The sequence below is a fragment of the Trichosurus vulpecula genome, chromosome 4 (assembly GCF_011100635.1).
Source record: "Trichosurus vulpecula isolate mTriVul1 chromosome 4, mTriVul1.pri, whole genome shotgun sequence".
In the NCBI taxonomy this organism is placed as follows: domain Eukaryota; kingdom Metazoa; phylum Chordata; class Mammalia; order Diprotodontia; family Phalangeridae; genus Trichosurus; species Trichosurus vulpecula.
The window spans coordinates 268,230,315-268,248,760 of NC_050576.1; the positions used below are offsets into that span (position 1 = coordinate 268,230,315).

The 18,446-nt window shown below is 37.5% G+C and overlaps 1 protein-coding gene across 4 annotated transcripts in view; it reads left to right on the top strand.

Moving 5' to 3' along the window:
- Positions 1–18,446, top strand: part of XRN1 (5'-3' exoribonuclease 1) — a 117,439-nt gene that overhangs the window by 62,434 nt on the left and 36,559 nt on the right. For 3 of the 4 annotated variants that reach the window (XR_005010206.1, XM_036755388.1, XM_036755387.1), the window contains exons 27-31: positions 59–194; positions 7,631–7,687; positions 7,815–7,947; positions 8,837–8,906; positions 14,499–14,718. Coding sequence is in view for 3 of the 4 variants with exons in the window: in XM_036755388.1 (XP_036611283.1) it covers positions 59–194; positions 7,631–7,687; positions 7,815–7,947; positions 8,837–8,906; positions 14,499–14,718 (616 nt within the window). In the remaining variant the exon portion in view is untranslated. The remainder of the gene's footprint in view (positions 1–58; positions 195–7,630; positions 7,688–7,814; positions 7,948–8,836; positions 8,907–14,498; positions 14,719–18,446) is intronic. The other variant, XM_036755389.1, reaches the window with a different exon arrangement.

Here is an 18,446-nt window from a genome sequence, read left to right on the forward strand (position 1 = left end):
TAATCCCTCAGAACATTTTTATCTCTGGAAGAAAAATAATGAATTTTTTTTAATGTAGTGCTGAAAAAGTTCAAGAAATTGTTACGTGGCTAAAGGCGCATCCTGTCAGTGCTTTGTCTCGCTCATCTTGTGATTTACAAATTCTGGATGCAGCTATTGTTGAGAAAATTGAAGAAGAAGTAGAGAAGTGCAAGGTACACATTTTCAATAATGGGATTGAGTAAATGAAATACAACAGAACCAGAAAAACAATTTGCAGAATTTTGCAAGTGACTTATTTTGTATTACAGCTAAATAAACGTTTACATGTTGGTACCTAGTAATCCTGGGATTTGGGTAATATCACAACCTTTCCATAATGTAGTATAAAGAATTCTAAGGACTTTGATTCATCATTTATAGCAAACACAAGGTCTAGATGTGTTTTCTTTTATGTCTTTAATTTTTAAAAATATAATTACAGTAAGATCAATGGAACTAGACAGCTCAGAATTATTTGAAAAGCCAAAGGTGATCTTATTCAGTGTGAATAGTTATTAGAGAACAAAGTTAAACAAGGCATTGGTTTTAGAATAAATTTTTTAGACATACTAAAACTTATAGATTGTATGAGAGGTAGCATGATGTAGAGATCCCTTCCATGAGTCAAACAAACAGACCTCTGTTCAAATCCTGCCTCTAACACATAACAGCTGCATAACTACAGGTATGACACTCAATATTTTATTGCATCCAGGCAATTCTTTTAAGACTATAAGTTAGAGACAAGTATCTGCTTTCTTTCCACATTCGAAATTTCCTGCACAAAGTAATTCACAAATCTGAATTCCCACTGCACCTCCCAAAAAGTCCATAAATTCTTGATATACTTTTATGAAATCACTTCTAAAATGTTACCTATTCTTATACTTAGAAACTCAATTATTATATTAATTTTGGTCTTATTTTCGAGATTGCAGTTTATTCTGTGAATCTTACAGTGGCCTTTGACCAAAATCAATAAAAGTCTTATGCAAACTAGATTATGAGATTATTAATTTATGTCTTTTTTGTTTTTTTATTCTTGATTAAACAAGAACTAATTAAATTTTCTAAGCACATATTGATCCAATTATGTCTCAAATGTGCATTTAGCATCCCAAATGAAAAGGATGATGTAATGTTTAGAAACAGGTAAAATTTTTGTCGATAATGCCCATGTAAGTTTTTCTGTAAAAATGAAAGAATGACTGTATTAGAAATGCATTTTTTTTTGGCTTTAATCAAATACTCAACAAGTATTCATTGAACTTCTATTATGTGCACGTAGTGTGATTATAAATTTGTGTATATGCTGTCTCCCCCATTAGAATATAAGCTCCTTGAGGGCGGGGATTGCTTCTGATCTTTCTTTGTATTACTAGTTCTTATTAGTCCATTGCCTGACACATAGTGCACTTAAATGCTTGTTGATTGATATCCAAAAGGATGCAAGGTGATATAGCCAAAATTCATGTTATCATCTGGTATCACCTCATTGCTTTATATTTGTTATTTCTTAATTTTTTAATTATTTTTTACATGGGTATGCTGCAGAATTCCCATTGCCTACATTATGAATTTAAAAGACATTTCTTAGACAAGTAAGTATCCACTTAGTCTGAATAAATGTAAAGTGGATATATAAAAGGCAATGAATTTGATAATGTGTAACCTAAGCTCTGTTTCAACACTTGAGTAACCTAAAATCCTATTTTGCATTTTATCCATTCATCTCAGTGTCTAAGTATAATATATACTTCATTGTAGTCTTACGTAAGTTTATTTTCTTTATGTATTCATCATCAAAGAATATTTGCTGAGCACATGTATATATAAGAGAATTTATAATCTGGGTTGATAACTATCTTGTCCAAATCAGCTTGTTTCAAGGAAATTATAATGAGCAGGTTGTTCATTTTCCAAAAGAGACCTTAATATATGGATAAGAACAAGACCAGACCCTTAATTTGAAAAGAAATCAAAGTCTTTACTGCCTCCAGCCACTTTGAATGATAACACAGCAGCAGGTTGCAAGAAGATGACACTAGCAGATTCAAGAAATATTTGCTTTTTTTGTAGAATTTTTGGAGAAACACTCCTCATTGTTTTCTGACTCAACTCCCAAAATGTATGTTGTTTTATTTTGATGAAACGAACATAATATATCATTTTTCTAACATTCAGTTATAACATTTTCTTTGATAACACTATGCTATGTTAATAACTGCTGGTAAGTTTGACTTGACCACATTTATTAAGCTCCAGCCATTTGCAATATACTGTCCTAGAAGTTGAGGTGCAAAGGTAGATAAAGCATAGGTATTTCCCCCAAGGAGCTTGCAATCATGAGAGCATAAGGATACAAATAAGAGAGGATTTGGTAAGTGTGAACGACAGATTACTTTCACTCGGCATTAGCAGTGAAAGCTTCCTGGAGAAAGTAGTTGTGTCTGAAGACAAGGACTTCAGTACGGAGTTGTGGGGACATGAGTAAAAACTCCATTTCAGTAATGGGAAAACAGCATGAACAAGGGCAAAGATGGGAGAAGGCAGCATAAGAACAGGAATTAGAAAATGCTCTAATTTAGCTGACATTGTAGAATTATGTAGAACAGTAATACATAAGACTCAGCAGGCAGGCTGAATGCCAGAATCAGTTTATACTTTCTCCTTTAAGCAGTGTAGACACATTAAAGTTCTTGGAGGAGAAGAATGACATGGTAATAATAGTCCATCAGGAAGATTGCCTGGACAGCCGTGTGGAAGAGGAGCTGGAGACAGATAGAACAGTCAGAAAACCTGTAAAATGGGCTACCAGAAGTTATAGGAAGAAGAGAGAAGGGCCTTAAACTAGTAAAATGGTTACATGGGATTAGAGAGCCCAGGAGAAAAAGAGACCTTTCAGAGATGGAAATGGTTAGGATTTGGTGCCTATCCAGATATGTGACATGAGGGAAAGGAAAGAATCAAAAGTGAGGATACTCAGCAGACATTTGTTAGAGCTTAAATGTGTGCCATGTACTCTGCCAGGCCTAAATAAGAGTCCCTGTCCCCAAGAAGCTGTATTCACATTAAATGAGAAGGTAGTATTACATAGGAAAGTTGGAAAAGAGGCATTAGTTCAGGTTTCTAAGTTCAGGTTTAGACATGTTGACTCATACCAGTGACCCCACGAAGACATGCAAAATCCTTCAGGGTTGTGAATACAAGTTAAGTAACCACCACTAGATGGGAGCAAAGACATTAGACTCAAATGCCACTAAAGGTTTACCTTTTCAAGTGATGTTGAAAGTAGAATGTGTGTTTCTTTCTTTTAAGCATTTTTCTAGTGTATTATCCAATATGGTCAGAAAATTCTCAAGGTAACTTGTTTGCTCCTTTTCTCAGTCTATAAGCTTTTACTTGGTCTCTATGATGGTGCCAGGCACTATGTTACATATAGAGGGTAAAAAGACAAAAATGAAATCACGCCTGCCTTTAAGGAGCTTCCATTCTTTTCAGGCAGAAGGTACTAGCAGCTGAGGAAGCAAAAAAGGCATCATGTTGAAGGTGATGTGTTAGCTAAATAAATATCAAAGGAAATGATAGATTCTAAGAGGCAGAGGCGAGAAAGGGAGTGCATTCCAGCTATGTGGAACAACCTGTGAAAAGATACAAGCTGGACGACGAGCGGTATGAGAAGCGGTAATAAAGCCTGTTTAACTAGACCATAGAGTTTGTGAGAGAGATAAAGTGTAATAAATCTCAAATGTAGGTTGGGACCAGGTCATGAAGAGCTTTAAAGGCCATGGGGGAGTTTATATTTGGTCCTAAAGTTAACACTTAGACTATGGGAATAGTCCAGGCATGATGACAGCCTGAACTAGAGTGGTGGCTAGATGAGTAAAGGAAGGGAATGAATGCAAGAGATGTGAAAGGAACAACAAGATTGGCAACTGTTTGGATCTATGGGATAATTGAAAATGAAGAGTTGAGGGTGAGAACCTGGGTAATTGGACAGATGGTGGTCTACTTGACAGAAATAGGTAAATTCAGGAAAAGTATGATATGGGCAAGGGGGAGAAATCAATTTTGTTTTGAACATTTGTAGTTTGAGATGACTTTGGCAATCCATTTCAAAATTTCTAATAGGCAGTTGGTGAGAATAGAACTGGATCTTAGGAGAGACCAGGGCTGAATCCATCAGGAAAGATTTCATGTATAAAGTAGCACTTGAGCTGAGTTTTAAAGGAAACCAGGGATTCTCAGAAGCAGAGCTGAAAATTTGGTTTACTTTGGTTAAGAAATAAATCTTTCTAAAATTACATTTGTATTCTTTGTAAAATAATATACTGGATACAGTTAATCCTTTTCTTGGGAATAAGGTTTATCATCAGGAATATGATTATTGTATTATGCTTTAAAGTAGAGATGTCCTCAAAGACTTTGGATGTAGGGCAGCACCAATTACTCATGTACTAAATACCTGGAGTTGTCTGCTTTTTATACTTCTTATGTGTTAGTGTCTATGTGTCTCTGTCAGCTGTCAGTTCCTGTCGTTTTCAGAATACCTGCCTATTCTCAGCTAATAAACACTAAAGTCCTTGAGAGTGGAGATTGTCTTTTGCCTTTCATTGTGTCCCCAGTGCTTAGCTCAGTGCCTGGCACAGAGTAAGTGCTTAATAAATATTTATTGACAAACTTTGTGACACGTGTTTGGAGTAGAGAGAAGCTTCTGTTTCTTTTCATGTGTTTAGCTGTATTCTAGATAATGTCATCAGAAAAGGAGGAGGAATTGCTGAATTTGTTTTCAGGAAGAATTACTTTTAAAATCAGCTCTTGTATTGGATTTCAGGTTATGTCCCCAGTATTTTCTCTGACAGTCATAAGACCCAGATGTTCTATACTTACGAATTTCAGGAACTAATTCCAAAGTTATTCCATGTGGAAGGTATCATCTGATGCACAAAGGGACTCTCACTGAATTTGAGTTGTCAGGCCTCTGGGGACTTGATTACCAGGTATTTTTGTCATCCCAAATGTCTGACCTCATCTCCCTTCTTCCATTGGTGTTTGAGAACAATTGAGATGACCTTTGTAAAGCACTTTGCAAACTTTAATGCTGCATATAAATGTCAGCAGTTATTATTGAGAGAAAGCATACCGGCACTGTCCTCCGATCACCAGATAATGCTTGAGGGTAGGAGCTCCATCAAATAGCTTTCTCCATCCTATGGTTAGCAAAGCGCTCTCTCTTTTTTTCTGCTCATCTCTGTGATTCCAAATTCTCGGCTGCCTAGAGGAAACTCCCTTCACTTGTAACGCTTCCTGTTTTTCAACTTCGTCATTGTCTCTGCAGCCATACTTTCCACTCCTCAGTCTCTTGCAGTCTGGCTTCTAACCTCAACACTCAACTGAAACAGTTCTTTCAAGGTCACCAATTACCTCTTGGTTGCTAAATCCAACAGCTTAGCAGTTTTTGACCCTGCTTAGTACCCTTCCCTCTGTCCAGATACCATCATTCCCTGGTTTGTATTATACTATTGCCTCCTGCTTCTCCTAACTGTCTGACTGCCCGTTCTAACTCTCCTTTGGTAGGTCATCATTCTTCCTTTTCGCTATCTCTGCAATCCAGAGATGTTGACCTTCATGCTGTTCCTCATATAACTTTCCATCTCCCAACTCCCAAGAGTTTTCCCTAGCTATCTCTTGCCTAGAACCCCCTCCTCAACTCCACTTCCTGTCTTCCTTGGTGTCCTTCAAGTCTCACCTGCAGTCATACTTTCTGCAAGAAGCCTTTCCCTGTCCTTAATTTTAGTGCCTTCCTTATGAGACCACCCCCAATTTTTCTCTATATATCGTGTTGGTACATAGTTGTTTGCATGTCGCTTCCCCCATTTGACTCTGAACTCCTTGAGAGCAGGGACTATTTTATTTTACCTTTAGTTGTATTTCTAGCACTTAGCATATAGTAGGTACTTAATAAATCCTAATTGACTGACTATACATCTAAACCTAATTGCCCTTCTGAGCTGCAGTCCCATATCAGACATCCTCACCTGAATGTACTCTCAGCATCTAAATGGAATTCATTACCTGCCCTTCCAAACCCACCCTTCCTCAAAATGACCCTGTTTCTATTGAGAACATCACTATCCCTTGAGTCTCCCAATTTTGCAACTGCAGGAACATTCTTTACGCTGCCTCTCTCTCACATAACCAGTCGGTTACCAAAACATGTTTCCTTTACCTCCCCAACATCTCTACTATTCTGTCCTTTCTTCCTCTTCACAAGGTCATTAGGCTTCTTCCAGGTCTTTATTTTCTCTTGCTTGGATTATTGTTATAGACTTCTAATTGGTTTCCATGCTTCTGGTCATTTCTTTCTCCAATCCATCCTCCATATAACCGCCAAAATAATAATCCTCCTAAAACACAAGCTCATTCCCATGCTTAAGAATTTTTGGTACCTTGTTTTTAGGATAGTATACAAAGAAAAAAGTGAAACATTTAAATAAGAAAAGCCCACAGGTGTACGGGAGGGTCATGGTATTTGACATTTAAAGCCCTTCACATTCTAGCTTACCTTTCCATATGTAGTTGTCATTCTTCCCCCCACCCCACCCCACCCCCAAGTTCTCTGTGTTCCAAATTGGAGTATTCCCCAAATGTGGCATTCCATCATCATGCCTTTACATGCCAGCTGGCCTCCCCTCTCACCTCGGTCTTTCAGATCTTTTGCTTCCTTTGAAGTGCTTAGGAAGCCTTTCCTAATCCTACTAGTTACTAGTGCTTTCTGGCTACCTGTATTACCTTGTGTCTGCTTACCTTTTGGTCCTCATTGAACATGACTTCTTTCCTGCATTCTTCAATCCCTGCTCCTCACACAGTTCTCTATCTTCTGACTCCATGCCTTCAGACTCACCATCCTACATGCCTAGAATCCCCTGCTTCCTTAACTCCATGTTACAGAATTGTCTTTTCCTTTAAGGTGCCTCCCAGGCATGATTTTTTACAAGACCGCTTTCCTCCCTCCCAGGCTACTTTGTTTTTAATTACTTTGTGTGTATGTATTTGTATGTATTTATTATGTATTTCTTAAACTTTATGTCATTGCTTGTATTTTTTTATCTCCCTGTTTAGCGTAGAAGCTCATTGTGAGTAGTTGTTTCATTCTTTCTCCTTATGTTCTAAGCCTAGCCCAGCACCTGGTACATTGTAGATTTGTAATAAACACTTGTTGAATTGTTTGATACTTGTTGTATCCCAAAGTAGAATATGAGCTTCTCCCGATGGCAGGGTCTGATTTTTTTTTTTGTCTCAGTGTTGCTGGGGTCTAGCATAGTACTGTGCACATAGTAGAAGTTTAATAAGTGGTCGTTGAACTTAATTAACAACAAAAATCCTTTAATGAATTGGTGCCATTTTAAATTTTGTAAAAATTAATTATTTTAGATTGTCCTAATTCAGTCTTTAACTCATGTTCTTCCCACACCCAAAAATTTAATTATTTCACTTTGTGGAATAGTTGCTTGATTTTAGAGGCTTTTCTTTCATGATAACAATACTTACAAGTAAATGAATCATTTGTTAATTGAATTTTTAAGTATATCTTTTTCCACTTCTTTAGCAAAGGAAGAGTAATAAGAAAGTACGAGTGACAGTGAAACCGCATTTACTCTACAGAGTAAGTGATGTTCATAGCAAAATATAACAAATTCAGCTTCTTTAACTTTTTTTCCCAATGTCCTAGTCTTTTATATTTGGGGGCAGGAGACTTTAAAAAATACTAGAATTAATTTTTTTTTTCTTAGCCTTTAGAGCAACAGCATGGGATTATTCCTGATCGAGATGCAGAATTCCGTCTTTTTGACCGTGTTGTAAATGTGAGAGAGAACTTTTCGGTTCCTGTGGGTCTCCGTGGCACCATCATAGGAATTAAAGGAGGTAATATTTCATTCTGATACCAGTTATGTGTTTAAACTATAGTTATCTTGGAAATAAACATGTTTGTTTGGTTTTTTAATGCCAAAGTAGGTTGGAATGGCTTTCAGTCGGATAATGGGAAAAAATCCTGTTTTTAAAAGTTAATTAATATTTTCAGCTTATGCTTTTCTGAAAAAAAATTCTCCTCCTTTTCTATCTTGCCTAGTCATCTGGGGAGTGGTTAAAAGAAGGGGAAGTTGAGAAAGGGCTGCTGAGAAATTGGAGGTTTCTATTTACCACATTAAAATTATACAAGACCTCTGGCAGGTATGAATAAGTTTTCACGAGATCAGAGAAAATTGTCCTCACCTTAGTTGTTTACTTAGTCTGAAAACTTTATTTTAAGAGACAAGTGAGATTTTCCTCTACTTTTCGTTAGGGTCTCTTGATTTTTATGGAAAAATGAAATCTTTTTTTTTTCCCCCATAAAAGTAAGAGAGTGGGCAAATGGGCTCTCAAAGTAGACAAGAAGGAAACTGAGCTTAGTATTGGTTTAAAATAAGTCAGATAATTTATATAATCTGTATGCGGGTGATTCCCATTGTGTTGATTGCCAAGTAAAAAGTAGATCTTTAGCTTCCTAGAAGAAAAACTTGTTAGCTAGAATTCTGAAAGCTCCCAAATAAGAAAAACTGATATTGCAGCATACGGTTAATATTGTTCAGAGGATGGTCTTAGTCTATAACCATTCTTCTGGTCAAAATTCTTTAAGTCCTTCAACTTTAAGCTATTTAATGAATGAAATACAGAATTCAAGGGTTTCTTGTGATATATCTCAGGAGAGTATGTGAAAAAGTATTAATAAAAGTGAAATCAACTGACTTTTTTTTAATGATTCTCTTTTATACAGCTAGTAGAGAAGCAGATGTACTTTTTGAAGTATTATTTGATGAAGAATTTCATGGAGGTTTAAGGATAAGGTTTGTCTTTCCTAATGATGATGATTCCATTATATGAGTATCACCTAAATTTAAATTCATTTCTGCTTTTCATTTTAAATTAGTTTTGTAATGCTACAAGAAAAACTGAAAAGTATTTAATTTGGGTTCTTTTTATTGATTAATGAGAAACTTAGTATTAAAATTGGGATTTTCCCCCCATAATCCCATTAGTGGTGCTTGCTTATTTCCTCAATTAAAAATCATGATCCTCAATTGCAATCACAAGTGTTTACTACAGGGGATGACTGCCATTATTATAGTGCTTTACACCAGTGCTATTCTTGTTGGGAGTTTTGCTTCCTAATTATTTTTTCTCTGCAATACAACCAGCAGTTTCTTATTGCATATCCATCATCAGCCATCCCCCAGTTTCCTGGACCATATGGTTTTTAGCCATGCCTAAATGTTGCTTGGAAGCCTACATATGTATATACACACACACAACTTAAAAAAATTTATTTCTGATCTAGGGGTGATTCCACTCTAGAAGCTTTCCTTTATGGCTAGACACATAGGCATACCCTTGGAATCGAGAGAGTATGAACACATGAAGCTTTTTCTCGTCTTGCTCTAGTGCCTTTTCCTCTCTAGCTATTCTACATTAATTACCTTGTATTTATTTTTTAATTAATCTGTTTATATTTATTCTGCATATACTTAGAGATGTGTATGTTGTCTCGTAACAAACTGTAGACTCCTTGAGTTTCATGCTTTCTATTTATTTGTATCCCTAGTACCTAATACTCCCTGGTACACACTATTGGCATTTAATAAAATGCTTGTTGGTTAATTGATAGGGACATGGTAGAAGCAGCTTTGGCCCATATTCATCAACTAAAAACTATTTCCTTTTGAAGACTGCCATCCTAGTCTAAAAATAAATCAACAGAGATAGCTAGGTTCCAAGGGTTAGATCTCAATCCGTCCCCTTGCCTTATCATTGTTGCTAGAGCAAATCATTGTAGCAAAAAGCTACATCAGCTCCTAGATGGAAGCTCATCTAAGACTTATTTCTTGAGAACTCATTACCCTCAGTGTTCTGATTATTATTGCCCCTTTAATACCATGTTTTAGATCTTGCGCCTTCTGGGAAGCATCCTCATGACTTTGGGCTGTGGAACATGTATGTAATTGGGGCACTCCATTCATTACTCTGTGTTTGGTTACAGGAAATGGATAGGAATTGGAAAGCCATTCTAAATTGGTTAAAACACTTAAGAAAATAAAAGAGGATTAATTTGACTAAAGATTAGACTAAGTAAGCTTGTGTCTGAAAATGTGTCCTATAAAGCTTTCTTTTCCTTCACCTCCAAGGTTTCCTCCCATCTCCATCCTAGCCAGAGATATGTACTCAGACACAGGCCAGCCATCCTCATTCTCCTCTGAACAGAAGAGATAAAATGCTTTTTTGATGGGGACATTGGCCTAGGAAGAAGGAAACAAACTCAGAACATGGGGGAAAGGAACCTGGCCACCAAGAGCAGAATTCCTCTAGGAAATAAAAGAGTATGAGCCTTTTTTGCACTGTTTCACTCATAGGCACAACTCTGAAAATATCTCCCCCACAAATTGAGAGAACACCCCCATCAGACCTGATAGCCACTGTAATAATATGTATAAGCCCTTTCAAAAAGAAAGAATAGTTCCGTCTGTGGGCATGAATGGCCATTCAGAAATATACATATTGGTATAGGAGATGATTCTACTACTATGGGAGTGTGAGCAGTAGATTTGACAACTGAGTCACAGAATCTCAGAGTTGATAAGGAATCCCAGGGTCATCTAATCCAACATACTAGTGAACAAGAGACCTTTTTACATCCTGCCTGATAAATGGCCACCCAGAATTTGTTTGAAGTTCTTCAGGAAGAGCTAAGCTATTATTTTCCCAATGCAATCCATTCCACCTTTGGATAACTCTGATTGTTGGAAAACTTTTCATCAATCCTGAATCCGCCTCTCTGTAATGTATTCTGCATCCTAATAATGATCTCTAGTCCTTTCGCATCTACGTGTACTGCCAGTTCATCCCCTTATTCCAACTTCACTTCCCATCCCTTCACAGGTAAAACTGTGATTGAACAGGTCAGCTATTCACTACCCTCTACCCATGATTCCTTTTGCTTTCTGTCCAGTTTGCACTCATACCTTGCTAAAGCTTAATTCCACCATCTGCCTTGTCTTATTCTACTCCTGTGGTGCTGAATGCTGCTGAAAGAAGTTGCTTATAAATGTTAAACAAATCTTAGCTGGGCCCTTACTGCTGCATGGTGATCTTCTCCTAACTAATAGGGCTCACCAAGAAGCTGTTTGAAACCTCTTCACTGAAGCACCTCATATTACTCCTTCATTCCTTCCAGAGGTGGTTAACCACTGTGAGTTCTTCCTCCCCTATCTTAGAACTCCTCTGTATTGACACTCATTTATTTCTTCTTGGCTCCTGTCTCTGAGGAAGAGGCATTTCTTCTCCTTACCTTATACCATTCATCCCCTGCTCTCTGATGTCTTATAGGAGCTTCCTCATTCCCATAGATTAATCTTCTTTCTTCAGTCTCTTGGCTTCTTTACTATGCCTGTGTCTCCCTCATCCTTAAAACAGTTTTCTCCTGGATCCTCTTTTCTTTTTTTCTCTACACTTATCTCTTGATGATTCCACCAGCTCCTATAGGTTCAATTATTGTCACAAAGGTGACTCTCACATCTTAATATACAATCCTAATCTTTCCTGAGTTCCAGTTCAGTATTACCAACTGCCTACTGAACATTTCCTCCTAAATGTACAATTGGATTTTAAACTTAATATGTAAAAAATAAAACTCGTTATCTTTCTTTCCTAAAATTGTACCTCCCTCAGACTTAGCTATTTCCAAATAATAATAGCTAATAGCTAACATAAAACAGATAAACACTTTGTGCTAAGCACTTTATAAATATCATGTCATTTCGTCCTCAAAATAACTGAAGCAAACAGGTTAAATGACATAGTTGATAAGTTTCCGAATTTGGATTTGAACTCGTCTTCATTACTCCAGGCCCAGCGTTCTATCCACTAAGCCGCCTAGCTGCCCAGTAACATCTTACTAGTTGTATATGTCGTTTCAGAGAATCCCAGGTTAAGGCTTCCTGCCTATGTTTTCATTTAAGGAGGATTTTCCTACTGCCCCTCAAATGATCTGTCCCAAACATGACCCTAATCTCTAATTCAGCATCATGTTCAGTAATTTCTCCCTGGAAAGCTATCCCCTAGACTACTAATAGGCAAGACCTTCTCATAATCTTTGGGGGATGCCCAGCTTGAATTTAGCTCCCAATTTTGTACATCGGTCTGAAGATTCTCCTGGTATTAGGCCTAGTTTCTTGCATGGGAGATCTAGTCTTCATCACTCCCCAGAATATATATGGATTTCAAGAAGGATGTTAAATTTTGGTTTTAGGAGAGAAGCAAGGATACTTGCTGAAATTGTTTCCATTTCCTCTACCCCTTCCTTTCCTATTCCTTCATCCATTTACTTGTACCAGACAGTTGGCTAACAGGCTGAAGAGACCAGCAGACAATATAAATTTTCTGTCTTTCAAGCCTTGTCAATTCTACCTCCACTACCCCTCTAGCATCCTTCAGAGCTACTCCCTCTCAGCCACTACCCTCATTCAGGTTCTCATTACTTCATATCTGGACTATTACTTCTGAGTCATCTCCCTGCTTCTAGAATCTTCTTTCTCTAATTTGCCTTCATCACAATTGCCCAAAAAAAAATCCAGCACAGGTTATGACCATTTAACTCAAAAATCATCAGTGACTTCTTATTACTGCTATGATTTTAAACTCGTCAACCTGACATTTAAAATCATTTCCCCCCCCCCAAAAAAATAAATAAAATAAAATCATTCCCAATCAAGACAATCTGCTTTTCCAGACTCATTTACTCTCCTTTGTGTCTTCTGTATTTCAGACAATGTGAATTTGACATTCTGTCTTTCATCTCTATGCCTTTATTTATCTTGTCTATTATGCCTGCAATGCATTCCTTTCACTCCTCTGCTTCTTAGAATCCTCTTTTTGTTCAGGCATCAGCACAGGTTTTCCAGTTGTTTGTGTCTCTCCTGTGTGTGTGTATGTGTGTGTAGATACAGATATATCTTCCCTTTACCTTTAGAATAAGAAGTCCCTACGTATAGAGATTTTTTTCATTTTTGCCTTTTAAGCTCCAGAAGCATCTAGCATAGTGTTTTTCATATATAAGATATTTAACAAGTATTTACTGAATCCAGTTTAATTGTTTAAATGAATTGAATCCGTTATTATCCCATCTACCCCAAGTAGCAGATATTGTCACCATCCTTTTTCTTTTGGATATTTGTAGGCTCTGACAGGCAAACTAGAAAATCATTTTTCCTTTAAGAATAGTATTGTGTATTCTACCTGGAAATTTCATGAAGTTATATACAAAATACAAGTTTGTTCCCAACTGTAAATTTGGTCAGTTTGGTCTGCTACTAACTTAGAATGAAGGATACCTATAATGATAAATTCTCAGTCTGTAATTATAACAGAATTTTAATGAACTCTTCTGAATACAACAGCAAGATAAGTAGTATTTTACTCTTATCACCTTAAAAAAAGCAAGTAGTATCTCAAAGAAAATTTGACTTACATGAAGAAAGAGATCCAAACTCATCAAATTCACATGCAGGGTAAACCTTGGCAGAGCTGTGGGGGCGGGGAAGGGGAATGGCTACCCCATCCAGCAGTAGAATCAGGATATGAGACTATCTCACCAGACTTGCTTGATGACCAAAAGCTAAGAAAATAAAATGTATTGGAGATAAATATTAAGTCCTAAACTTGTCCTTATAAAATCATTTTTGAAAGGTTAGGCAAGAATGATATTTAGCAGTTTGTATAAAAATGATCTGGAGGTTTTAATGTTTGAAAGCTTAATATGAATCAACAATACACAGGAAGTAGCCAAAAAAATAAAAGCAATTCAGTTTTAACCTGTACAGTAAGAAAGTCACAGTTACTAACTAAAGGAGAGTGATAGAATACCATATTGCCCTTGATGAGGCCTTCAAGTCGCCAGGCCTAGACAGTCTACCACAAAACTGAAAAAAAAAAATGGCTGCGTAAAGGCTAAACCACTGCAGACTGGCAACTTTCTTGATTTTTATAGGAGAGAGCAAAATCTACATAATGTATGCCAGTGAACTTAGATTCCTGGCAAAATTTTTGAACATATTAATATGTTAATATATGTAAAGGGATAGTGAAAACTTTGAAAAAGAAACAGTGATCAGAGAAAGCCGGTATGGTTTCATGAAGAATGAGTCATGTGTGCCAAACTAAAGTCATTTCCAGTTTCTATAGGATTACTAGGCTAGTAGATCCAGGGAAAGCTATAGATACAGTTCACCTAAATTTTAGCAAAGTATTTGACAAAATCTCTCATATTCTTGTAGAAAGTATGGAGAAATGTGGGCTAGCCAGAACTGCACTAGATTACCAAAAATTATTTTTTTTAATTTAGCTAAAATCTTATATGTTGTTTCCTTCTGGTTCCTTTTTAATTTTAGGTGCTCACCTGCAAGAGGTTATCGACTGCCAACAAGTGCCTTAATTAATCTTTCTCATGGTAATCGCTCAGAGACTGGAAATCAGAAATTGACAGCCATAGTGAAACCACAACCTGCTGTGAATCCATGCACTTCAAGTTCATCTGGTTCATTTGTTGCAGCTTCTCAGAAAGCCCATTTAGGCCCCAACAGTTCTCGATCACTTTTGACTCCTACTCAAGTAAGACATACACATACCTATCTTCAGTTGTACTCTATTAATGTTTTGTTTTGCTTTGTTTTGTTTTTCAAGTCAGTGCAAAATTTTCTGACTGTAATACCAGATCTACTTCTTTCCTTCAGTTATGTTAAAAGATGAAAGAACGTAGGCACAAACTGCATTTATTTTAGGAGGACTTGATCCAGTTCTTCTCAGGGTGTTTGAGGAGTGTTTCTACTTAAGCTTATGGAAGATTAGTGAATAGTACAGTAACATTGGTGGTATTCTCCCTTAATTTACAGAATTCCAATGTTAAAGGACAAAATCATTCAATCGAGAAACAAGTTTAAAGACTTCCATAAATTTTATCTCTTTGTGTTTTATTTTTTACATTATGATATTTTGTTTAGAAAAATCATACAGCCATTTCTTCAGGATCTACAAAGCTGCACACAATGACACACATTCAAAAATGTCATTATCGATTCTTCTCACCTTTTTATACATGTTGCTTACATACCCTAGGGAACATTAGAACCTCATACAAAGTTGTGCAGATGACTAAAATTTGTCTCTCTACAACCAAAAGGGAACAGAGCTGCATGTCATTCAGCATTAGCGATTTTCCCATTGCCATTCTGAAATTAATGAGAAATATTTTAAATTTTGTAGTTCTGTGTGTCTAATCTGGTTTTCCCAAGTGGTATCATTAGCTTTTGTCTCTCTTCTGTAGCAACAGACCACATCATTAATAACATAAGTAATTTTCAAATGAATGTAATTGGTCAGGAAAGCACTAAATAAAAAAGTATGTATGTACCAGCACAAACTCTTTGCCATTTCTGGAAAAACCTCTCAAAACTAATTCCTTACCAGCAGTAAGTCAGTAGTATCACTCTGAATTCTGATAGATAGTGTTTTGCCTATTGATGTAACAGAAGCATCACTGAATTGAGAATACAGAGGCCTAGCCCTGCATTAGCCCTGGCTCCTCTACTTAATAGCCAACTGACCTTTGGCAAATCATTTATCATAACTTAACTTAAGTTGCCTCTTTTCTAAAATGGGAATAATAATGAATGAATGAATAATTTTAAAAGCATTTATTAAGCTCTTACTATGTGCCAACCGCTGGAGATTCAAATAGAAAAGTCAAGACAGTCCTGCTTTCAAGGAGTTTGATCTCTGATTAGTGAAGATGATATAAAAGAAAATTCAGCAGCAGGGAAGATGGAAAGATCCAAAAATACTGCCAGTGCAGTGGGAAGGATGGGAAGGCCCAGAGAAGTCCATTGGTTACATGGGTAGTTAAGACTGCAGCGCTCCAGGACTACAGGGCAAAGTAGCAGAACAGATGGCAAGTCCTGGAGTATTTTGGGAGGCAGTGGAAAGGCAGATGCGAGGGCCTGGTGGTCCTCCATTTCATCACGAGGAATATGAGCAGGCAGCCTAAGAAGGCAGGATGAAATGTTGACCCCAGTAGGAATGCCACAAGGCATCCTGAAGGGTTCAGCCTCCCACTTTATAGGATAGTTACATAGAGCCGTTGAGAAATGCTTTGAACACTGTCAAGTACAGTGTGTTATTATTAATCATTATTAATTATGATGAGCTGTAACAAAAGCCCATTTATAAAGAATATTAAATTAAGCATATATGAAATGCCTAGTATGTGTCATGCACTGTCTTAGGCAACTGGGATACAAATTAAAAAAAAAAACATAGTTGCCCTCAAGAAGCTTGCATTCTGTCAGGAGATATGGTGTGTACATGTATAAGTATAACCCTAGAGGGTAATAAATACAAGTCAACAAATATTTATTTAGCACTTACAGTTTGTCAAGCGCTGGGCTAAATGTTGGGATACAAAGAAATGCAAAAATAGACTCTCTCCTCAAGGACCTCACAATTTAATGAGGGAGACAACATGTAAACAACTGTAAAATAAGATACATACAGAATAAGTTTGAGGTTATCTCAGAGGGAAGGCGCTAGCATTAAATGGGACCAGGAAAGGCCTCTTGCAGAAAATGGAATTTTAGGTGAGATTTGAAGGAAGCCAAGGTGGTTTTCAAGGTCTGAGGGACAGCCAGTGAAAACACATAGTTGGGAGATGGAATGTCTTGTGAAAGTAATAGCAAGGAAGCCAATTTCACTGGATCATACTTGGAAGGGAGTAAAGCTTAGGAAGATTGGAAAGACAGCAAGGAGCCAAGTTATGAAAGACTTTAAAAGACCAGTAGGAGTTTGTATTTGATCCTCCAGTGACAAGAAGTGACTGGAGTTTGAGTGGGGGGTTGGAGGCAAGGGGTGACATGGTCAGACCTATGCTTTAGAAAGATCACTTGGATAGTTGAATGGAAGATGTTCTGGAGTCAAAAGAGAAAGGAGACCAACCAGAAGTCTATTGCATGAGGTAATGAAGGCTTACACTAGGGTAATGGTAGTGTCTGAGGAGAGAAGGGAGCACATACACATGTTGCAAAGGTAAAATCTGTGGGCCTTGGCAGCAGATTGGATATGGGGCATGAGAGAGAATGAGGAGTCGAAATTGACACCTCAGTTGTGAACATGGAACCCTGGGAGGGTGGTGGTACCCTGGATGGTAATGGGGAAGTTTGGAAGTAGGGGAAGAGGCCGGAGGGAAAGATAATGAGTTCAGTTTAGGACATGGTGAATTTTAAGATGTTTATAGGGCATCCAGTTTGAGATGTCCAATTGGAGAAACAAGACTGGAGGTCAGGAGAGTAGTTAGAGTTAGATAAATAGATCTGAGAATCATCTTCATAGAGATGATGATTGGAACCATGGGAGCTAAGAGATCACCAAGTGAAATAGTATGAGGGAAAAGAGAAGAGGGGACGCAAGAGAGCCTCAAGGGATGCCCACAGCTGGCTGAATGAAGTATACAGGAAGGGTTATTAAGAAGGAGTGGTCAGCCAGGAGAGAGTTGTGTCATGAAAAACTAGGGAAAAGAGAATATCCATAAGAAGGCGATGATTGACAATGTCATAAGCTGAAGAGAGGTCAAGAGGTATGAGGACTGAGAAAAGATCATTAGATTTGGCACTAAAGAGAGCACCGAGAACTTTGGAGAAAACGGTGTGAGTGGAGTTTAACCATGAAAAGGAAGAGAGGGGGAAGCTAGGTGGTGCAGTGAGGAGTCAGGAGGACCTGAGTTCAAATCTGGCCTCAAACACTTGACACACTTACTAGCTGTGTGACCTTGGGCAAGTCACTTAACCCCAATTGCCCTGCCTTCACCCCTGCAAAAAAAAAAACACAAAAAATAGAAAAGGAAGAGAGATAGAGGATGATACTTCACAGGGATGGACAGATCAATCAGGTGAGGGTGATTTGAGAATAAGGGAGATGTGGCCATGTTTAGAATCAAAAAAGAAGGAACCAGTAGACATTGAAAGGTAAAAGATGATCAAGGGAGCAATTTGTTAGAAAAGAAAGAGTAAAATGGACAGCTCGTCAGTCAAGCCATGATGTATTAAACACCGACTGTAGGCCAAGCACGGTTGTAAGCACTGGACATATTATGAAAGGAGATGTGAAGAGGTTTGCCTTGTCAAGAAGGGCTATCTTTCTATGTGAGACCAGGGTAAAAGAGTAGGTAGTGAAGGAAGGCATCTGAGAGATGTGAGATGAGGAGAAAAGAGGGAGATTCATTCAGCAAATGACCTTAATTCATTGAACTGTGAGGCAAGAGGGGGAGGTTTGAAGGACAAAGTTTTGGAAAA